General features: G+C 36.3%; 1 protein-coding gene across 10 annotated transcripts in view; it reads right to left on the bottom strand.

The window, feature by feature from the left end:
• PCNX1 (pecanex 1) overlaps window positions 1-24577 on the bottom strand; it is a 91984-nt gene that overhangs the window by 9667 nt on the left and 57740 nt on the right. For all 10 annotated transcript variants that reach the window (XM_086748860.1, XM_086748862.1, XM_086748865.1 and 7 more), the window contains 18 exons: window positions 24263-24354; window positions 22923-23032; window positions 21086-21191; window positions 19200-19292; window positions 17497-17647; window positions 15419-15560; window positions 13861-14038; window positions 13353-13461; window positions 12632-12761; window positions 11056-11114; window positions 10025-10240; window positions 9361-9614; window positions 8170-8400; window positions 6667-6767; window positions 5264-5414; window positions 3271-3501; window positions 2593-2867; window positions 642-883 (listed from right to left, as the gene is read on the bottom strand). In XM_086748860.1, coding sequence (XP_086604986.1) covers window positions 642-883; window positions 2593-2867; window positions 3271-3501; window positions 5264-5414; window positions 6667-6767; window positions 8170-8400; window positions 9361-9614; window positions 10025-10240; window positions 11056-11114; window positions 12632-12761; window positions 13353-13461; window positions 13861-14038; window positions 15419-15560; window positions 17497-17647; window positions 19200-19292; window positions 21086-21191; window positions 22923-23032; window positions 24263-24354 — 2871 coding nt within the window. The remainder of the gene's footprint in view (window positions 1-641; window positions 884-2592; window positions 2868-3270; window positions 3502-5263; window positions 5415-6666; window positions 6768-8169; window positions 8401-9360; window positions 9615-10024; window positions 10241-11055; window positions 11115-12631; window positions 12762-13352; window positions 13462-13860; window positions 14039-15418; window positions 15561-17496; window positions 17648-19199; window positions 19293-21085; window positions 21192-22922; window positions 23033-24262; window positions 24355-24577) is intronic.

The raw sequence follows: 24577 nt of genomic DNA, 5'->3' as shown, positions 1-24577 counted from the left end.
AAATTCAGAAAAATTAATGCACTTAAAGTGAAAAACAGGAATTGCAGTTTATGGGTTTTGGTGTCACAGCTTTTCCTATATTAAGAACTTGTAGCTACCTCTCCACAGTTGATAGATTTATGTTGTGTAAAAAAAGTTCATTCAACTACATACACTTTTGTATTCTCTGTGAGTAAAGGCAGTGCTTGGAAAGCTTTATCTCAGCTTTACTGTTTATCACCTCCCTAACTACAGATCACTATAGACTCTTGGGTAGGATTCAGCTAAAATTCTACAGAAATAGAGAATGCATTCTACTGTATAAACAAGAATAATAAAGAAATTAACAAAAATTACAAGTTTAGCATTTGCAGACAATACAACAGAAGTGAAAAGATCCAATCTGTAGAGACGTGTTATAAACAGTTGTTTAATCTATTTTGCCAGCACAGCTACAGCCCTATTGCTCAAATCTCTGTCTGGGAACCTTGCATTACATAAGACAGCCCTGTAGCTTAAGATGAATCCAGCAGGTGTTAACACTACGTAGTCAAGTCACTTTTATTTGCTTTTTCTTTTAACTTAGGCCCGATTCAAAAAGCTGAAAGGCCAATTCTGGCTATGGGATTGTAGTTAGTTGCTTTGCTTTATTTTAACTTTACCCAGAGTAGAGGGATGAGTTGGTGGATGAGCTGCAGGAAGAGCTGTGGGATGAGCTGCAACAGGAGGGTGCTGTACTGCTCCAAGTCCCTGCCCTGTAGTTGGATTCCCTCCTCCTTGCGACATGCTGCTCTGCGACTCATTGATAGTTGCATTGTTACTTGTGCAGGAAGCTCCACCTCCAGCATCTGAATCTTCAATATTTCCACCACTATTGCAACCAGCTCCACAACCTTTCCTTAGTCTGAAAACATAATGCAATTGACACATTTAGTCAGGCCTCCTAATCATAGGAATTCTAAGAAATGCCTTATGATGACAAGTGGAAGGCTTTACTCAGTACAATCCGCACTGCTTTGGAAATAAAAATGCTGCTTGCTCTGAGATTGACTGAGACTGATAACTATTCAAGTAGCAGTTATTTACAATAACCCAAATGCTCACAGAAAATATCTTTTGGAAAAAAAAAAAAAAAATCAAGTCACCTCTGAAGTACAATAAAGTGATAAAATTCTAAATAGAAAATGCTAGTAGAACATCCTGGTTATTTTGTAACAGTTTAATAAAATTCATGCTCCTTAACACATCAGTCATGTAGTCTCGTACTGCAAAATCTTTGTCTACTGAGATGAGCAGGAAAATAATATTTGTTTGGTTTTGTGGTTGCTTTTTTTTTCTCTTTAATGTATTTGGTTTCTTTTTACCTTCAGTAATGTACTCACAGCTGTTTGAAGCACATATTGCAATTATTTGAATCACAAATTCTCATGTGAATTTTTAACATTCAGACAGTAGGTTAGCCAACATTTTCCAGCGTATACAACCATACAGGCATTTCACCACATTGTTTGCATTAATAAACTTCAGATAGACACAAAAACCACAGCACATTCCTCCTCCCTTCAATTCCTACTTTTTATTATTTTATTTCTGTCGCACTCAAATACACTGAGCACTCCTTTCCAATTTTATTTGCCCCTGAGATCCAGAATCCCAAAAGCATATACAACTTGTGTCCAAATACTGTTCTGTGCCATGCTTTCACCTGTTATTCTATCCAGGTGTCGGACAAGCAGACGGTGACAGAAGACAATTACCACAGACTGTAGTAAGCATGGCATGTTCTTGGGTGAAGCAGCATGTTCCATTTTGATGTGCTGTAGATAAGCTAAGTGTAAATATGACCATCGGAACAGCTACAGGACTGTTCCAACTATGGCACCAGCTCCTGGAACTGGTAAGTACTCGGACACACATTTCTGAGTGTCACACAAAGCTGCCACTGTTGGTTTTGGAGCCAGTGTTATAAGAGGCCAGAAGTGCATTAAAAGTTGTCACGGCCTATAAAACACAGCACAGCAAGAGTTTGTACTGGGTTACTGAGGAGTCACGTGGAGGGAGGATTATATTATCACTCCAGTTACTTCTTCTGGCTCTGACATAGTTTATTTATAAGCACTCATGAAATTCTGAACAACAGCTAAAGCTTGAGTTAATATGTATGAGCATACCCCAACAACATTAACAGTGGTACTTGCATGCTAAGTGTTTGCCAGAGAGGAACCCTACCAAATAGTCCTGATTCTGTAAGGATGGCATTATAGACTGCAAAAGTGACAGTACTGAAAAACAACAACACAGAAGCTGCCCTGTCTCATTATCAGACCTGACATCAGAAACAAAGTTGTAGTTCTTGCATCTAGAGTTTGTAAATAACAGCTCAGATAAAAAACAGGACATAGTTTGTGACTTATTACTTATATGCCTTGAAGATTAATCCTATACCAAAGCAGTTGCTATGTGGTACAGATGTGCCTGAAATAAAAGCCAAGGCTAATTTATTTTTGTATGACTGAATATCATACATTATGCTGTGCTGGGCATGTATGAGATTAGTTAGTGGAATATGAGAGCACAAACACATACTAATGAGAATTCATTTCCTCAGCTCACCTGTGCCAGGTAGACACTATGAAGTTTCTGATGTTTCCTAAGCTGATAGCTCCTCCAAGAATCTCCTTAAGTTGTTCATGACTATCTGAATAGGAAGTAGTCAAAGGTGAGACGTAGATTGGGTATCCAATTGGCTGGTCACAAGAGGAGTTGATCATATTCCTCAGAGCTTGTTTTGCGTTTTGGATGCTTCCTCTTTCTGGATTACGATTACGTAGGAAGACAAGTTCCTGTTGCTGTCCAGCCCAGAGGCCACGTACACACTCCTTATTCACCTGCAAACGATGACAGACAGAAGCCAAGAAGAAAGATTGCATCAAAGTGAAAAAATGAGAGTGTCTGAAAACTGCTTTGCTATACCTAGGCCTTTATGACTGTATGTAATACTGCACTGCAGAAATGCAAGCATTCATATTCACTTCTTTAAAAGGCTGAACTTAGGGACACAGGCTGCAACAGTAAGAGTAAAGCAAATCTAAGAATGAGATGAGAAAGAAGATATTTTAAGTCAGGAATTGATTTTCTGATTAAATACTTCCACTATATGAGAAGAAGCAGCCCTAGCAATGATAGATCAGTAACGAAAAAGTAATTATTTGAGTTGAAGTAGTAGTTTGGTACAGTTATTAAAATATCCCACAACATACTGTCACATTGTGGAACGTGCACAAAGCTTACCTTGATGACTCTAAAACTGAGATAGCGCTTATTCAGCATAATGATTTTATATTCATTGGTGCCATCATCCATCACATGACGCAGAGCAAGGAGAGAGGGAGAATTGGAAAGAACTGCACTCCGCCAAGCAGGGTCCCCTTCATGTGCTATGACTAGATTTTCTTCATGGGTTGTTATGGCTTCATAAAGGACAGAAGGATCATCATATTCATCTGGAGAAGTGAAGTGATCCTGTTTCCAAGAACACACATTCAGTAAGATACAATTAACTCTCAGATGTAACTACATATAAAAAAACCCAAACATTTCACACCTCAAACTCCTGAAAGGCTCAGTACATTGCACAAAGGTAGACATCAAAAATATCAGATACCATTACAGATGACCTCTTTTCCAACAGATTAGATCTGTTTGCTTGTGTTTGCTTCTTCTTTTTAAGTTAAAACCAAAATGACTGGAAGGATCTGCCTATTATTGATTCAAGTAAATTTCTAGTTGAATTATTACACTAGATTCATATCTATTTATATTGTCCTCAGAAGCATTTTAGTTTTAGCTTCTTTGCTTATTCACAAGTCTTCAATTGTAAAGCATACTTAAGTAAAGCACTGATTATTCACGGAGACTGTATTATATGAAAATAACAATAGGAAGAAAAACAGTAAGGTTTACCTGTATCTTCTATTTAAAAAGTTCTCATTAGTACTTGATGACAGACTACTTCAGCATCAGATACTATCACACAACTTATTTAACTGGCGGTAGTGTAAAAACACAAAATTCTCAAGTTCAATTTAATATTAGGTCACATTACTTTCCGATTAAAAAGGACAGTGGTTAATGGCTAAACTCCCAGCACCGGCTGGAGCCTCAATGTGCTATTGCACTGCAAGTGAATAAAATCACCCCTTATAGATTAATCCAATAGCATTCATTAAAAACGTATTCTATTGTTAGAGATAATTGTATTTTTCTCACTTTTCATACGCCAACTTAATTCTAGCCCATTCTGCACAGTAACCCAAATACACTGAGAACTCTTCTGAACTGTTGAAGCGGTACTTCTGCTGGTTTCAACAATGATTTTGTAATTATTCTACTTTGCTACATGTACTCCTAATACTTATACACACTCTGCTAAATTCAGGGAGTTTGTGTTACATGAACGAGTTGATTCCATCACTGTGAGCTTTGGGGCACTTCTAGACTGTGCACTGAAGGCTGAAAAAAAGTAACTTTATTATTTAAAAAGTGCAAGTGCAACTAAGATTTGCCTACTCACTGTGATTTTCACGTAATCTGTTCTTCTACAGTACCAACACTTTTCCCCTCTCAGAGTGCTTATCACTCTGTACATGCTTCCTTGTACTTGCTGAGCTTAGTTTATAGATGCTCTGGACAGAATTTGAGATTGTTCATCTTCACCCTCACTTCACTATAAAGACAGATCCCTGTTTCAGCTTACCAAAAAGCAACCTTCTCATTCCCACCTGAAACCTTACGGATAGGATGAATGAGTAATGTCAAAGTGTCTGTTATTACAGCACTTCAAAGAAAAAGTAAAAAGAACACGAAAAACAACCTCCATTGGACAGCTAGAGAGGGCTTTACAGCTTTGAATAGCCATGATAACCTTTCAAGCCAATTACATACATGTAGGGAGGGGAAAAGGGAGGGAAAACATCAGAGAGGCTGCTCCTAAGGGAATTATCTCTAGATGACATGAAATAGAACTTGACATGTTCTGTGATCTACATTTGATGAATTTTTCAAGCTCTGAGCATAAACTGCATTCCCTTTTCCTCTATATCACCTTCCAGATGAGCTATAACAAAGGACAGGATACAATATTCCCTCATTTTCAGTTGTCCACGTCTATCACATGCCCTTCTATTCTCTTCCTCTTACTCCTCTTTCCCAGCTGCTTACTTTTCGAAGAACCAATGGAAAGAAATATAAAGAACTGGACACATCTTCCTGTGTATTTCCTCACCTGATGTAGCTTAAGTGACATCCGTATTCCAGGAACCACTACTTTCCTCAGCAATTCCATGTCAGCAAAAATCCATTCATCTCTAATTGAAGATATACGGAAGTCACCCTTAAATAGGGCATGCAGGCCATACAAGAAGGATTCCAGATTGCTGTTTAGAGAAGGGGAAAATAAAAAGGAAGAAAACAGCCCAAATATTAACAGAAATACAAATATACTCACAATTATCATCACTGACAAGACCAGAAAAAACTGCTTTTGTTGTATTTTCTGCTCTGTATATATGTCCGTGTGTGTCTGTGTATCTGTACAGAAAGGCATGCAATTACTCTCTATTAAGATAACTTACAGGATAAGATAGGGAGAATAGAACCTATGAGTAAGGATGTGTGTGTAAGCAAAGCATGGATACTAGATGTCTACCAGCACTGAACAGATAATGAATAAACCATACAGGCAACAGACTATTTACACATACTAAAGTAAACAGGAACACTGTGAGGAATGCCTGATTTTATTCCAGAGATTTTTAAAAAGAACTTTTCAGGGAAAATGACACCACAATGGACCAGTTAATGAGGATATGTAGCTTCAGCTGTGTATGCTTTAGTACAGAATAAAAATCTTGACAACTTCCTTGTGCTTCAAGGCTTAATTTCCTTTTACAAAGTTAACTTAAGAGTGAAAAAATCAAACATGCTCTGATCATTCTTGCAACTACGTATCTGCAAGACCTTCGGGGGGCAATTGCCTGGTACTTAGAAGAATTAGTCAACAGTTTCCCTGAAAGTGAAGTAGAACAAGTTTTAGAGTTGGCACCCAGCTGAACAACGGCTTCCACATCTGGAACTACCACCTTGTGATTTCCTGAAACACACAACTATATTTTACATTGGCTTTCTAAAGTAAGTTGAGGCTGTCAGCCTGCAAAAAAGAGGTTGCCAAATGATGACAGGGTTGAGCTGGTGAAACTTATAATGGTCTGATCTAACTTCAAGACATGTGTGTTCTTCATTTTAAGAAGCTGTCCACCTCTTTCCCCTATTCCTATATAAGGCACATACCTGGAGAAAGAAATGGAGCTTACTTTTAGAACTCAACCAGTTCTTTGTTTTTTCACCAGTTATCATTGGTCCTTATACACACCACAATTCTCACCTTGCATTAGTTCATTAGCATTAAAATAAAATGCTCAAATTCAGGTTCTCCCTCATTTGCAGCTCTTTGGTTATGTTTCACTGGCTGTTGTAAAGAAGACAGGTTACACAGCATATTGTCCAGTTTAATGAAATATGACATTAAATACTTGTTTTCTTTCATGAAGAGGTACTCATCTAATATCTAACCTAGGAACTCAGAAGGATTTTGAGGAAGGGAAATGTATAAGAACAATATTTTATTACCTAGACATATGATGTGAAGCTGTTCCCAATGCTCTCCGCCCCAGAACACACAGTCCATAACACAATGTCACCAGAGGTGAGTCTTTACTTGAATCCAGTGGCTTATAACAATAATAGAAAAAAAAAAAAAAAAAAAAAGCATAGTCAGGTGAACGGAGTAAAATCGCCACAGAAAAACCATTTTGCTAGAAAGAGTAAAAAGACCCAGACACATAAAAGGTACACAAACTCAAATGTGCATATGTACCTACCACATCAGTTACTCTTGCTCAGACTTCCAACAGAATTTCTTTGTTAAAAGTTTTGCAAGTATGTAGAATACTAGCAGACACACACACCCCATATTTGAAATAAGACAAATTGTAAGCTGAACAGATGCATGCAACATTCCTCATGGATACCATCTTGTATGCAAACTATTGATTAGTAAAATTATGGAATTAAGATAAAGATATTTTTAGTGAATGAAGTGGATTCTCACTTACTGGTTAGGAGTATACAATTCTGAGATAACTGACGACTTCCCTGGACTATAGCTTTACTTGGGGGAAATATGCCCTCAGCTCAAAGCCAGTAGTAGCTGTATAGGGTATATAATGCCTTAGATATTAGTATTATTCGAATGTTTAAACCTGATTTTCAATACCTACAAAGTATTTCACAAGATCGCGACATGGAAACAATTTTCTTCTGTTGTTTGTCATTTGACCGCACAATGCTTTAAATATTATACCCCTTAAAATGGGCTTCTAATTAATTTTTACCTCCAAAGTAAAGCCGAACTCTGAAGTCTCTGATCCTTCAGTTAAACACATAAATTCCAATTATATTCCTGCCCCTTTAATTTCAATCAAATTTCTTATTATTCTCAAAGGCAACAGTACTTTGACTAAATCACATACAGGTTTTTTTTTGTAAACAGTAAGAAGTCAAGGCATTCCTCTACAAACATCCTAATGTGTCTATTGAAAAGGTGAAGGATTTGGAGAGACGTGAAAAGGTTGAATATGGGACGATCATTTTCACAAGCCAACAATTCCAGTGGTCCAAAGGAACAGTCAAGTATGACCACTAAGAAAGAAGTGGTCAGTCTTACAAGCTGGCAACAGGTATTTGGTTTCTGGGGGGTTTTGTTTTGTGGGGTTTTTTTTGTTTAAGTTAGGGTTGATTTGTAAACACTGGCATCTAAGCATGAAACATCAATTCTATAAACATACCCTTTTGTATGTAGATAAATGCCTAAGATTAAACTGATTCATTTGAGCTAGTAAAAGAAAATTCATTAATGAACAGGTTAAATTACACACTACTTACAGAATTTATGTAAATTCACATCTCAAGAGCAGAACATCAAAACCAGTAAACTATAAATTAATATTTTAATTATAAATCTTTACTTTTAAAAAAAAATCAATATTAAACCAACCTGTAAGTCAAACAAACAGGTTAAAAAACAAGAGTATCCTAGAATAGTGAATGGCTTTCCCCACATGCTCTACTTACCTTTTCTCTTCGAGAGCAGCAATACTCTATCCAATTCAAATATATCATACAGAAGCTCTCTCTTGAGATCCCTGCTAGACGGTGGTCATAATCCTCATCAATATTGGGATTAAATGTTGGGTCTACATCAACATAATTGCGGTCAGTGCACAACCGCAGTCCTTCCTGCATTGTCTCATTAGCTAACCATTCCTCTAGCTTGGGGGATGTTGTGACATAATAGATGATTCCCTGAAAACAGTAGTAGTTAAAAGTAAGAGTCAGTACTGCAATTTTTAAAAAGTCAATCTCAATTGTTTCAACTAATTTGCATTATTTTCCCGGTAATGAACAAAATTGATACACAGTAGTAGCATTTATTTAGCTCATACATGCAACAGTTCTGCACACAAAATACAACACATGCCTGTAGACAGGCGTATTTTTCAAAGACTGTCAAGATTTCTGAAGCATACACTGAAAGAATAAGGAAAAGGAAAAAAGGACAGGACAGGATTCTCACTGTAATTTTACAGAAAAACAAATACACAGGAATTTTTATCTAGTTAACATGGAGGCTTAGATACTGAATTTCTAAAAAATTTAAATGGTAAATAAAAAACAGTTTAACACCCTTGTGTTTAGGGGTAGGGGAAAAAACTACAACAACTTGTGTGTGTGAATAATATCTTGGAAGTATTGCAACCTGAAATTTTTCAGCTCTCTGAAAGAGAGTAGCTTGTAAGAGATCTCAAGTAGTAAACTGTTTATCTCAAGCAATCTGAGGCCTAGGGTCCTCTTATAGCTACTGGGCAGGGATTTAAAAAAAAAAAAAAAAAGTTTTGTTTGGACAGCTTTTGAAGACTGAGGCAGCTTGTCTTTCTCCAAGAGAAACACACTATTTAACTTCTCATTTACAACGCAGCTATTATATTTAATTAACAGCTTTCAAGTTTCTATTCCAGCTTCAGCTATAGTGTCATCTCCCTATTTTAGACCACAGGGTCACTGTCCTGCTCACACACCAGAGTATTAAGTAATCATCAGTACAGCGAACTCTATACTTCTTTAATGAAGGTGTTCATACATCTATAATTTGTATCACATCCTATGATCCTCATAGGGAAGATATGAGAAGCTCAAGACATTAAGCAGTTCCAAGACGTAATCCAGCCTCTCTCCCCCCAAGGGTTGTACTGATCTGAATCATACCTTCACATAGTAAGTGGTGAGAATTTTACGGAGATCAAAGACTTGAAGCATGGAAGCCGCACTGTTGTCAGTGATGCTATAGCCCTCCAGAACATACTTTGTCACAAGCACTTCCCAAGCCAGCCAACGCTGCCCAAAGGCAGCATTAAAGGAAAGCATGTGAGGAAGGTGGCCTGGTTCACAGCAACAAAAACCTTCATCTTCCTCTACACCTTCAGTGATAGCCTCTACTTCTCGTTGCTGGCAGTAAGTCCCTTAGGAGAAAACGGAGAAAAGAGGAAAGAGTTGAACACCTTATATGATTGCTTTAACTTTGACTTGTACCTAAAAGAGGTTAGAATCTAACCAATTAAATTTCTGTAACACAAAGTGAACTATCTGCCAATGAACACAAAAGATTTGGACACCTTAATTTATCACTCTAGGATCACATTTCAGTTAGGTGTCTCTAAGAATCAAATATGGTAGCCATGTTGCACTAAAATGGAAAGAGAGACTTAGCATCAACTCTGCTAGAGTAAGCTCCTCCTTACAAGTGACTGGGACAGAAATAGGTCCTGCAGCCCATTTTCAAAGCAATTAATTTACAGGATGGAACTGAAAGTAAGTTACCAAAACAGAAGTCTTTTTAGTACAGACAGTTAAGGAAGTGTTACGCACTCACCTCTGAATTCAAGCCCCCTCAGCTGGAAGGTGACCAAGCCATTTCCTATCTCTATAAGGTGTACTAGTGCATTGAGGTAGTCAGAGGCTAGGATGAAGCAGTCCCCAGTACTATAGTTTCCCCACCGACCCAACAACAAGTCTCCACATAGGCTGTGCTGAAGGGAACGGGTTAAATGTTCATAGAAAATTGAATTCAGGTTGTTATCATCTGAACCTGCAGGAAGATTGCATTTGAGTTATTATCGGAATCTGCAGAAAAACGTCAAGCTTAAATGTCAATTATCACTTTGCATTGGATCCTACACTTTTCTTAACAACAATGTTTCAATGTCATTCCTCACATCCTAGCAGCCCTTTTCTTAAGGGACAACTACACCAAATGAATGCTAAGTGACATTTAGTATTTTTGACAGATTTTTTTTTTTCCCTTCTTAGTCACTCCTCCATTTTCCAAATTATTCCTTCAGTTCCACTCATGCATTTCCCATCAATTTATTCCACATAATCAAGTGCAAAAGCAAATGAGCACACAAGTATCTCAGTAATGACTATTGTACAGGTCTCATCACCTTGAGACACCTTCAAATAATGTTTGAATTTTTTAATTACTTAAGAATAAAAAGCAAAACAGCTTAATGTATACTACAATTATAAATAAAGTAGTAAAGTAGATACACATAAAGGTAAGTGGGAAACAAAAAAAACCTATAGGAAAGTCTAAAGATTAAAGCAAGACAGATGGAGGAGAAAATAACAGACCAAACAACACAGAGACTGTCCAGGGTTAGAGAAGATCAGAGGGCAAACTGATCATGAATCCTATAAAAATCATATAAAAGCTATTTACATGTAAAAAAAAAAACCACTATCAAAAAAAAACCAAAAACCCAAACCTACCAACCCCCCCCCCAACACCCACACCAAATCCAGCAAAAACCAAAGCACTACATCCAACCCCCCCGCCTCCAAAAAAAAAAGAAAAAAAAAAAGCACCAATGAAAGTCACTGAAATCAGACTAGAAAACTTACCTGGATTTCGATCAAGCTGTGAAGCCAGCCTTGTATTTGAATGATCCACTCGCTTTGTGCTGAAAATAATTAAGTAAAGCATACTTAACAACAAATTTATCACTCTAAGGAAATCTAATGGAAGAAACTACTAACAGAATAAAATTTTTTATGAAATATTCCTACTGAAATAGTTCCAAGAACTTATTTTAAAATAATTTAATATGCAAATTTGCTGCTCCTGTATGTAGTATTTTCTGCCTATAATAGCATTATGATACAATATCTAATAAACTTTGTCCACAGTAGGTATCCATAGAATAATTGTTAGCTTTATATATAAGTGTATGCATTTTCTTAGATAGATATCAAAGTTTTAATTGTGACAAACTTAAAAGCAATTAAATCAGCACAGCTAACAAGCCACTAGATGTTACCAAAAGGGCAATTTTCAGAAAGTTATTATTTCATTGGTTGAAGTTACAACATTTACTCTTTAACGTATGATTTTTAACACTGTAGAATCATAGAGTAGTTTTGGTTGGAAAGGATCTTTAAAGGCCATCTAGTCCAATCACCCTGCAAGAAGTAGGGACACCTTCAACCAGATCAGGTTGCTCAGAGCCCTGTCCAACCTGGCCTTGAATGTTTCCAGGGATGGGGCATCAACCACTTCTCTGGGCAACCTGTTCCTGTGTTTCACCACTCTCATTGTAAAAAATTTCTTCCATATGTCCAGTCTGAATCTACCTCCTTCTATTTCAAAACCATTACCCCTTGTCCTATTCACAACAGGGCCTGCTGAAAACTTTCTCCCCATCTTTCCTGTAGGCCCCTTTTAGGTACTGGAAGGCCGCAACAAGGTCTCTCTGGAGCCTTCCCTTCTCCAGGTTGAACAGCCCCAACTCTCTCATCCTTTCTTCATAGGAGAGGTGCTCCAGCCCTCTGATCATCTTTGTGGCCCTCATTTAAACTGTTCTAGCATTAGAAGGAAAAAAGCAATAAAGCAATGAAATGAAAAGTTAGTTCTCCATAAATAACAAACCTATCCACTCATCTTCCCTATGCTGTTTATCTAACATCCCATCAACAATACTGGACTTCAGAGAAGTAAAACAGAGGGAGGTATAATCTGACATGAGTAATCTTTTACTACTGATCCCACCTTGATCAAAAATAAGTATATTTACTTTGAAGATTTTTATATTGAGGTTAGCCAGTTTTAGCTGTGAAATGAGCGATAATGAACACAGGTCAAATATAGTTATGAACTACCCCCCAAAATGTTTTTGTACATAAATTCACTTTACAATACTGTATTGTTACATTTTAAAAAACTACCAGGATGGCATACCACTAAGCAGAAATTACTTAAGAAGCTAAAGCAAATGTTGCTAGTATAAAAAACAGCTGCTACAATATTTCAGAAACAAGTTCATTGAAAACTTTCAGTGCTGTATCTGGGAGAAAAAAAAAAAGTAGCAGCACTTAGACAAAAAAAAACCAAACAACAAAACCAACAAAAACCCAAACCAACACATTTAGCCACATTATTAAAAACAAAGGACACAAGCTTTAGAAGTCTTATTTCACCTACTTGTAGTCTCTTTCCCAGAATTTGACAGGCCTGGCATATGAAGTGATGAATATTGCACTTCCCAGAAAAGGATTCAGTGGAGTAGAAAAGAAAGCTGACACAGCTGCTTGGACAAACAACATTGCAGAATCTGTAGGATAACAGAATTAAGGAAAGCGAAGCAACAACTACTTTTTTCAAGCTTCTGTGATAGTACCAGGAACAGACAGCAACACCAATTAAGAGCAAGACAAGATCTCAAAAAATTTTTTATGCAAAGTATCTTTACAGTATCTCCAGCAATAAGGGGATTGTTTTTGTTCTTAAAAACAGAAGCAGGTGAAAATTTGGCACTAGACATGGTTCTATAGAGAACACTAATTCAACACTCCATTCAAACCAGCCTACAGAAGCTTAAAAAGCAAAACTCGAACTAAAGCCATAGTTAGTGATTCTTGAAAAAGGGAATGACTGCCAGAAGAAAAGTTGTGTCATTTTCAGAGTTAAGTAACTCCTGCTCCATATTTCTTATATGTCAGAATTCTATTCCTACTCTGTCTGCTACTGTGTAACTCGTAGCATTATAGCAAGGCAGAAAGCGTGCAAAGTTTTTCATAAATACTCAATAGACAAACCTGTTCATTCGGTACATTTAGCCCATAATACATAATTCATCACAATGCAACATTCAGAATTTATAAATATACTACTTCAGCAAAAAGTCTGCATTTTCAAAGGATACGTGGCACAGCAAATGGCTGGGCAAAAGCATGGAAGGCAGATCCCCAGGTGATTTGCCATGGAGCAATGTAGGTATACACAAATCTCAATTTATAAAAGAGTTCCCAAAGCTACAGGAGGGAAAAAAAAAAAAAAAAAAAAAAAAAAAAAAGAAAAATTTAGTGATTTGGCTAAGAATCAACATGCTTTGCAGTACAAAAATATCCTGAGGAATTTACTGGTCACCCTAGAGTTCTTACTGGTCTACTGGAAGCCTTGAGATTTACAAAAAGGATATAATAATGAAGCAAGCACCATAATATGCACTTCACTGTTGTGCTAAAAGAAACTCATGAGATGTTTAGAAAGTTACAAGCATAAGCACTTTGGGAAGGAGAAGTCTTAGCTGTCTTACAGCATATTGATTACAGTACCAGCAGGACTGATGATCTGGGAGATTACCTATCAGTTAGGACTATCTGTTTTTCCTTTTGGACCTGAAACACCTAGAAATAGAGAGTTAAAGTTACCTTGCTGAAGAGTATGGACATGAAGAAGAGATCTAGCAGCATGGTCTCAGTAAAACTTTTGTAATCAAAAGTAAAGAAGAGCACTGTGAAAATAACAGTGACATACTGGCACGTTGGGCTACTGAATGATGAACGCAGTAACTTCAAGCCAGCTATTGTGATCATTAAAGCACCCAACCTGCATAAGAAATTCACACAAAACAGTTACTTATCTGCTGTCAGAAAGAAGTTTAAAGACCACCTAAACTGTTGCTGTCATGCAATGCCAATCTCTCCAAACTCAAGGTTTAGATTTGTGTTTGCTTTTGGAAGGAGGGTGTTGGTGTTTGATTTGTTAGGTTTTTTAACGATAACTTCAGATAATTTTTTTTAAAGGTTACTATCAAAGTCTTTTCTCAAGACAATCAGTGTTCAAGGATTAGCACTATTTGTAAGAGTCTTGCTTAAAAAAAGTGTTAAAAAAAAGTCAGAGCTGAAATATCCTCCAATTTAGGTTATAAATATTAAGATACAAAAATGCTAGAAGTGTTCTAGATTAATCAGCAAAAGCATGTTAATGAACACTGGATTATCATTATTTCCTGCACGACTATGCTGCTCTAGCTTATTAAGTTGCTATTCCCCTAATATGAACTCAGTGATATTCTTATTCAGAGATAGTAACCGACAGATCAAAAGGTTATAAAAATAACACTAAAGTAATGCAATAGCAACAATGCTCCCAAAGGTCTTGTAGAGACAAGAATAATGAACCCAAAGAAAGAACTTACTAGATCTCAGCATTATTAAACTTAAAAAAAAAAATCCCACACCAAAAAAACCCAACATCTCTACCCCCCTCCAAATTCATATTCCATTTTGTTTCAAGATTTATTTTCTCTACAGCACTTCTGTCTAAATTAATAGAACTTCAAATTCAAAAAAAGCCACCAGATCGTTGTTCTTGGAGGCAAAAAATCCAGGGTCTATTATTGAACTCTGATTTGCTGAGACAGTCAGACACACTGCTCAAGAGATTATACCTAAAGCTCAATTTAGGAGCCAATCTGCAATTCCATCTGGATACAGATTATACTCAGGGGCTAGAAGGCCTCTCTCTCTTTGATGAGAGCAGAATGTTGTAGAGAGGTTGCAAGCTGGCACACCAACTCAGAGAACATTACACAAGTCTTAAGTTTACACCTCACAAAAGTACCAGAACATATCTTCAACTTGCAGTCCAGATAATCATATTATAGACTCTGAATATCAAGAAGGAAATTCTGCTATCATACTACTAGATAATTCTGCAGCCTGCAATCTTCACAGTATATGCTATGAATTGAATGATTTATCTTCATGTGGGTTCCCAGTTGAACACTGTAATACTCCATTCAGTTTAAGTCAGCAAGATAACTTGGTTCTAGAAGAGCTTTCAAATAAAGAAAATCCTTATTTATTCCCTGTCTTAGTTTTAAGGCAATAGCATTAACTGTCTTCCCATGGAGGCCAGAACTCACTATTTAATTTCACACCACAGTAGACATACTCAGATTACTTGATAGCCTTTTCTACTTACTCAGTATCCAGTTTCTTTGGACTAGCAATACTCTTAGCGCTGCTACTAAGCTCATTGAGGACTATCAGTGGATAGATAACATTCTTCTCTACAAAAAGGAGCCAAATGTGAAGTTTCTCAAACCACATAACATGTGCAGCATCTATCAAGATACATTGAAAAGAAGAAATCAGATGGTACTGTCAAATCAGACACAGCTAACAGAAGATTCTTGAACCAAGCAATTTGTGGAGTCAAACACTAACTGTATCTCATATTGAACTTTCATGGTTTTATCTAACCAAAATAAAGAAAAGCTCCTTTTAAGCTACTATTGGTAGCCCCAGTAGAATTTTTGCACTGTTACACAACTATACAAAATCTATTACAATATAAGAGTTTGCAAGCTACTTGCTTACTGCACATGGCAGGAAACCAACTGGGTTGCCACCTCTTCATACTTTCAACATTGCTGTTTGACATTATGCATTTTATCTCATTCAAAAGATGTTTTCCAACCATATTCAAACCAAAAGATTTCTGGTTTACGACTCTATGATATAGAAGAGCATATGCAACCTGCCAACACAAGCGAGTGAGACTTAAGAATTTATTTTAAACTTCTATAGTAATTGCAAATTATATAACAGGATTGCTACACTTCCAATTAATGCAAATGAAAATTATGAGAAAATTTATTTTATAAGGCAGTACAACCATAGTTTGGAAAAGCTTATGTCAAAGTTATGTTAAACACTCTTGCATACATAAAGGGTTAAAGGAATACTTGAAGAAGGCTAGAAAAAGGCCCACCCCTCTTCGTTGCTATGAATGACTGCACATGCCTAGATGACCCCCAGCAAAATCTGAAGTTGATTTTCTACAACAGAAGCCATAAGGACAATTAGTCACTGATACAACACAAATTCTCTTTAAGTTATAGGGACCAAACTGTGAGATGCTACAAACTGCTAACATTACTGGATATGACCTATCTTTCTGAAAACACTACTATATATGGAAATACTGAAGTCAGATATCAGCAAAAGGGCATGAACTGCAGCTTCTCTAGTTTCATAGATTAAAAAAAAAAACAAGGCATACAATTGCAGTTTTCACTTCTTCCTCTGAGTTTGCATCATGTTACAGTTACTATTCATATTTATCCATCTTTACACTCGATCACTGAAAAAAGCCCATAATTTAGACATCAGTGAAAAGACCACATTGCATAGCTGCTACAAAGGTAGGAAGCTTGCACATCAGTTCTGGTAATTCTCTGCTCCTGAAAGCAGCAGAACGCTCATTTTCTTTTCATTACTGTCTTACCTTGGAAGCTAACTGAAGAGAAAAAACAAAATAGTTTCAATTGTTTCCAAGTCATTTTTGATAGAAATTTCTTAAGTCTGCTGTTAACAACAAAAACGTTCCAACAGTGGAAATCCCACAATCTACTGCTACATTTATCCATACTAGAAAACTGACCAGCAGCATAGCTAACTTCATATTGTTTGCAGCCTCCAGGGAAAGATTTCATGGAAACATAGACTTGAACACAAGATGCAAGTGTGTGTCTATGCAGATCAACTGGCAAGACTGGTCCTTTAGTGTGTTTTTCCATTAGTAGGCCACTTGCACTACTTTCTGTTGTTAAACATGTCAACAATACCATTAAGAATCAAATCCATGCCATGATGAAATCTGACAACATCCACCATACCTAATCCTCAAAATATATGAAAACTTACTATCTTGAAGAAATACCTAGTGAAACACACTACCTTTATTAAAAAAAAAAAAAAAAAAAGCTATAATTAGCACAAACTTTTCAACTTAGGATTTTGAAGACTATGCTTTAATGGAACTGCCCGGAGATAATACTAACACATGTAACATATTGTCATCCTCAGTTAAGAGATACATAAAATGTCATGGAATCCAAGCATGAAGAACTGAGAAACTAAGACACTTCTACACGGTATGTCATTAAATACTCTAGTGGTGAGAACAATAAAGAAAGACATTAAGTGTATCAATAGCTAACACAAGTTGGTTAGCAACTACAGTAAGTTAAAAAATCTGTCACTAATGATACTTACTTCGGACTTCAAACTGATAGTATTCCTTGGTTTTCAGCAGCGGGTGAGAAAAGCAATGCCAAGGAAGTTGCTTTCGGAGTTGAGGCAGAACATAATGGGTCACAAAGCCTACCGTACCCACCAATGCATAGAGAACATAACTTAAAATAGGCTAAAAAGAAGAATTGAAGAAATTAAGGTTTGTGTTTTATAAGCAAAATCATATGCTAGTAATGTCATATCTTTTCCAGTATCTAGTCAGGTGCTCCAGTAACAGTAAGTTGGGAATGTATGTTTTCATGAGAACCTTTAAGATCAAACTACCAACTTTAAGACCAAACAAGAAATCCCTATGAGAAATACACCACTAATTTCTAACAAATTTTTATGAAGTTGACAGGTATTTTAAAAATAGTACACCAATTTTCCTTCATAGTTCATGGCTTCTGACCCATCTGCATTTCAAAAATGATAAAGCTCTTATCCCCTAAAGGTTGAACCCAAATTGTATTTTCATCTGCTGGATAAAAGGAGGTATAAGCATAAGGAAAACCAAAATCATTCATCTTATATTCTTTTGAGAAGCCTCCCACCAAGATCAGACTCCTTCACGGAAGTCACAAACCACTACTGTATTAACATGGTATGAAGAATGGATTTCACAGTAACACTTTCTATACATTAGAATTTTCTCTAAATTTCTAGATATGTCATAGCAAAATTAGGATTGCATTTTCTTGTTATAAGCTCTTCATTCTGAAATTCTGTGAGGCCTAAGCCTGTTGAACAAAACTGGTGAAGAGTATATAGCCAAGTTTCTCAAATGTGGGAGAAAGTAACATTTGGGAAGAGTGCTAAAGTCCAGCCATACAACAGAAGATGCCTTTTCCTTAGAAAAAAAACCTAGTACATCTGCTGAAGTAGGGCACTTCACCTGAAAATCTGAAGCTACCTAAACATATATGCTTCTTAAACTTAGTTTCTTTCCTTAATTGTAGGCAGGAGCGGGAAGGTAAAATCCTTCTGAAATACATGCCAGAAACATTCCCTTACCTGATGTAAGGCTGTTCATAAGCTAATCAATGATTCAATGACAGGAACACCAAAATAAGAAATTCAGTAACTGTAACTCTTCGGGCAAATGCCTTTACTTAAACAAATTCAAACACAGGATCTGGTCCCATAACATCATCATCATCAAGCAGGAGTCATATATAGACATTAAAAGTATCTGACGCAGTAATATTAGCTAGACTGACAAGTAAAAAACTTGAAACTCAAAGACTCTTTGAAGTCCTGTAAATAACCAATCCAGTTAAAGGGGTACTCCCCTATACTACAGTCTACAAACAGCCAGGTTAGCATGCAATTGCTGAATCAAGGTTCAAGCCCCTCAAACCTTTTAAACTTTTTTTTTTTTTAAAGTTTCATTTTCCATTACTGCAAAATGATCCTGACACTATTTAACTGAGATAGATGAAGCAAAAGATGGTATTTTGTGTCAGAGACTAAAATAAAAATCCAGAATAAACTAGGAAAGAGCAGAGGAAGAAGAGTTTTTGAGCACATAAACTGGAATATGAAGATCTTCAGTCAGGTACTTATCACATTAAAGATCATCTAAAACCAATCAGGAGACCCGGTGCACTACCAGAGTAAGCATTATATCACATCATAGTATTTGCATAAAGACAACAAACAGTATACATGACGGAACCCCTTACCTGTAAAACTGTAAATACGGTACTGACGTGAATTGCAAAATAGAGTACACCAATGACTATACACACAATCAGGTCAGACTGCAATCGTTCACTCTGGGGAGTCAAAGCAAAATAATTTTAGAAAATATCAACTTTGGTTGTTTTCTTTATATTCTTAACGTCCGTCAGCAGTAACACTGAAAGTGATTAAAGATTTTCAAATTATCCTAGTCTTAATTACTTCCATTGAAGTTATCAGAAATTTCACAAGATAAGCCTAATGGCTAAGAGCACTAGTTCAAATTAGTTAAGTGGAAAGATGCATTCCCAAAGTGGGGCAGGAGAAGTTAATACACCCAATATATTCTCTCTGTCATTCTGGACTGAGAGGGGGTATAAGGACCCCCCTACAACAATGAGGAAAGAGCTGGAAGGGCTAACCAAACTGCTTAGACAATGGGGCAATTAAGAGCTCTAGAAGACAGCTGCCTAGACAGAACTAAAAAACAGGTGGAACAATTAGGCTCTTTAAACCTTTTCCCCCCTCCTTTGTAGAAGGGTAAAGGATACCTTCAGAATGACCCTGAGGAATGAGTTTGAATTTTCCACTACCCCTAAAAAATGAAGGAAAGCTGTTGGTAACAGGCAAAAAAATAGCAAAACGAGTAATGCCAGACTCAGTCACAAGGGGGCAATACATACTTAGGGCCTCTACAGTTCTGAGTCTCCAAGTTTAAACCTGTTTCCACTCAAAATACAGTGTTAATATTTTCAGCCCAGAAAATCATTAAAGGATTAACTACTTCAAAATCGGCCACACAGCAGTTATTACTGCAAGGTCTTAACTTCTTGGGATACAACTTTCTTTTTTTAAATGATTAAGTCTTGATTTAAGAAAAACAGTGAAAGAAAGAATATATCACAATCCTCATCTCCCTGCTGCCTTGGTGACTAACACCACAGTTTGAGATCTAAAGACGAGCTGGCAGCTCTTATGGTCACTCTCTCTTGTTAAGCATAAAAAAAATTGCAGCTTCTCTGCTATAAAAATTTACTTGCAGTTTCCACACATTGCATCTCGTCATGCTTGTGCCTGCTGCACAAAGGAGAAATCCATCTATACTGTTACTGCCCTACAGCCAAGCTCTACACAAGGTTAAATTAGTGTTCAATCTTCTTCTGTACAAGTTAAACATACTAAGCTTCTTACATCTTTTACTTAACGCTCCACTGTGTGAAAGAGAAAAATGTTTAAATATTATTACTTTCATAAATATTTAGAGTGAATTTGTACTAAAATTATACTAAAATTTGTACTAAAAATTCAAAGTATGTGCTAAAGTAAACGGTACAGGTTACATATGACCTTAAAAAAAAACAAAACAAAACAAAAAAAACCAAAAACAAAAAACCACCAAACAACAAGCACAAAGCCCACAACATAAAAAACCCACAATACTTCCCATCATATTTAGTTTCTGCTTCTGGAACAGCACGCACAAAGCTTTTGCTCACAATTACTAGAAAGACTGAGTTAATATAGTTTTTCCAGTATTAACTCTTTCCCAATAACTTCTGCACAAAAGCAAGTATCATTTATTATTATCAATATGAGCTAGAAGAAAATAATCAATAATACTTCACTGAATTTACACTAGGGAATTCCAATTCTCACATGCCTCCTTTTAAATAACTTAAAATGCATAAGCATTACACTCTTAGTGTAGCACATTGGTTCATCTGCAGATTTAAAGGAAATGCTCCGATATCCATTCTATTCAACATCATGGTAATTAACAAGCATTGTGAGCTAAGTAAGATCCAGATTGATGCTATACAAACCAACATAAAGTAAATGCTTACACTGAACAAAAAAAAAATATAATAATAATAAGCAGCCTACTTACCACAGAATTTCTAAGCTTTTCAGGTAAAGGATCTTTTACTTCAGACAGAGGATCCTCGGGGTTTTTGTCTTCAGAATTAGGAAAAAATTTTGATTGCACTAAAGAGCTTAAAGACAAAAAAGAACCCATTGTAAAGCATGTATAGTTCTGTGTGGTTTTAGAAGTATAAGAAAGTAAAAAATTCTATTACAAGTTGATTACAAGAAAAAATAATCCTGGCTTATTAGTGCTTTTGCATGGCTGAGCAAATCTACAAATATGAAATCTCAGCTTTATAAAATAATTAGTTCTCTGGTTGCACACAGTGACCACAATTAAAGTCAAGTCATCAGATGCTGCTCAAACAGCAGCTTCTCCAGTTCCAATAGGAATAAATGAACCAATATTGAATTTTAAGTGGAGTTCTTAGTACTCACGAAAACAAAGCTTTAGTTCATAAATAACTGAACAGAAATGTAACTTGGTGCAAGGTTCAGAAGTGGTCTATTTGTCAAAAACAATTATAAAACCAAGAATTCCTTGGTTTAATTAAAACTTCAACAAAAAAAAACAACTATACTATCCTGATTAATTAATGAATTACCCATACTGACCAAAGCACTAAATTCTTAACAGACCCTGCTGGTACTGAAGCAAAAAAAAAAAAAAAAAAAAAAAAAAAAAAAAAATCTTATACTTAAGCTTTCAGAAGACCATATGCAGCACTGCCAGCCATATTTAAGTGTCTCACAACCCCTGAATGTGTTTTCTCTTACATTACCTTATGTGGTACAGAAATATGTATTATTTCATTTTACGGACAGAAAGCTCACTGCAGAATAAGCCCTAAGTCTCCACAGGCAATTACATATTGCAATGTATTGCAATGCTTAACTGTGCCACCTCTAGCTAAATAGGCGAACCTGCAGGTCAAACATAAGCATCCAGGCTATAGTACTCGGAAAGAAAAAAAGAACAGGTATCTAGGGACAAAGACCCCATACCAGCTGAGTAATGTCACCTGAACTAAGAGTAACAAGACAAGGTTCAGTTGTCAGCCCAAAGATAAGAATTTTCCTTCTGTGTGAACACTCACAAATCATTAATCTTCCTGTTCACAAAAGAGGCCCCTATCTACCCCAGACTACTGTTTATCAAATTGATCCAACATTACAGCTAAACTTAAATCCAGGTATGTGACTGGGTCTCTATTGGCTATTTTGTGGGAGGTGTTTCTCCTGCTGGAATCATTTTGTTTTACACACATAATTATTAACTGAATCAGAAATACTCTCATCATCAGATCAATACTCCAGCTCAGAATGGCAGCATGAATATATGTTTCCCCATGCTTGATGGGAATGCTCATCACCAAAACAGGTTTTTATTATTTTGTATCCGAGATGAAATTACTTGAACAAGTGCTTTGAGCACACATTCAAGATAAGAACATAGTAACAAATTAATAGTTAAAAAAAAAAAAAAAAAAGAAATCCACATGTGGGCTTCAGCTTAAACTAATGCTTTGAGCATCCCTTTAAATATAGAATGGGTACAGATTGTTCAGCACAAACACATCAGGAGAAAGATGGCATCTGACTGGTATTTCAGAGAACATTAGCAGGCAGTTAAACCAGATTTTGGCATGTGATTTGCCAGAAGTCACAAAGAAAGGTTGTCATTAGAGGAGCAACTAGGTGCAAAATTTGAGAATTTCTAACTCCTGAACCAATATCATACTAGTTTTTATAATGCTGGTGACTACCAGTTCAAACAGTACTAACATCTAGTATTATAAATAACATTCCCTTGCGACTTGCTTCTTCCTTGTGGAAGGGACACAAACTGAGTCACTTACAAAAGTACAGAAGGGTCACTACTTTGTCTGCTGAGATGATACGATATTGCCACTAACAAACCACAAAATATCGAGAAGAGAACTGGAATATGCTGCCCATCCCAAGAATCCTAGACACAAAAATGAATTGTTATTAAAAAGGAGACAAAGTATGTAACACTTATTTAAAATACAAGAATTATGCACATTACAGTAAGAGAACAGAAAAATAAGCTACAATTTCACAAAAAAACCCCCGAGAATTTTAAAAGAAAATATTGTTCAATATTTACCTATGTCTAAGTAGGTCAGAAACTTTAAAATAGTGTACATCCCTTAAGCCTACACCATCTTAATCATTAAATGGTCATCAGTTTTCATGACCTTTATGAAGAATTTCCTGCATTCCTTGAGACCGCAAGTTCTTAAGAGTTGCATTCAGTAACTTCTTAATTTTGGAAGTGACATATGTTTTTACTCAGATTTATTTTTTTCCTAAAGTGCTGAATTACGACTAAAACAAAAGTAAAACCACTGGTTTAACGATCCTTACTGGATCTGCAAAGATGAAACTAATTCTTTGCTAAAGAATGTTTATCTTGAACAGATGTGTTTACAAAAGGCTGAGACAAACGTACCAATTCACAGAAAGCTAACCATGTTCTGCGGGTGATAGCATCATGGGAATATTTCCTCTAGCAACTTTTTACTCTCTGTGACAGAGTGGAAAAAAGCCAGGCAACTCTTCGAAAGAGGCACACATGCTACAATTAATTGTGAACTGAGAGCACTTGATTATTAACACCTGAAAACAACAAGCAGAACCAACACCACACTGTTTTCAAACAGAATGGCATTTCAAGCAAGAAAAAGCTGTTGGGTTTCAGGTTTTTGTTCTCCTTCCCCTTTGCCAGCTAACTCGACCTTCTAGATAGGCACACTTCTTCACTCTGACAGTACAAATTATTTCCTCATTTCTTTTCAAGTGAAGACTAGTTTGAAAAGACTTTCTGGTTTGCAGGACTGGAAACAGTATTCACATGAGGCATTTTGAGAGGTGAACAAACTAAATACATGAGGACTGTGCTAGAAACAAGACACTTGGTTTGTTGTGTTTTTTTTTTTTCAAGAACTAATGTAGAATGGAACTGAAGGTAGGTGTCGTGGTTTTGGGCACAAAAAGAGCCTGTTACTGCAGGTACAAATCATACACCTTTTAAAAGCAAGAAAAATCTGCTTAGTTCCTGCATTGAATTCCTTTATTGACATCACAGCTGAGTAAGATAAAGTATCTAATATACAAGGAAGTAGAGAACAAATCCCAAAACATAAATGTATGCAATGTCTAAAATTTTGCTCACCTTCAGGGCACCATAGCACAGTCCATACAACAATGCTACTGCCACAATACTACAGATAAAACTGTAAAGTGCTGCAAGCAGGCTTGTGGTAGCTGAATATTACAAAAAAGAAAGAAAAATTAAGTGTTACATAATTCTGTTAGAATACAAAATACTTCAGATTGTTTAAGACAGATATCAGCCTCCTATTTGCAACACCTCTCTGATATAAAAAGAAATTCAACCCACAGCAACTACTAGTGTTTTCTGCACAAATGATTTTTTTTATAAAAGCACAATTTATGTGGCTTCATTTACCTTCTCATTTATTCAACA

This window comes from Chlamydotis macqueenii, chromosome 5, assembly GCF_036417535.1.
Source record: "Chlamydotis macqueenii isolate bChlMac1 chromosome 5, bChlMac1.mat, whole genome shotgun sequence".
NCBI lineage: Eukaryota > Metazoa > Chordata > Aves > Otidiformes > Otididae > Chlamydotis > Chlamydotis macqueenii.
This window is presented reverse-complemented; position numbering and strand designations above follow the sequence as displayed.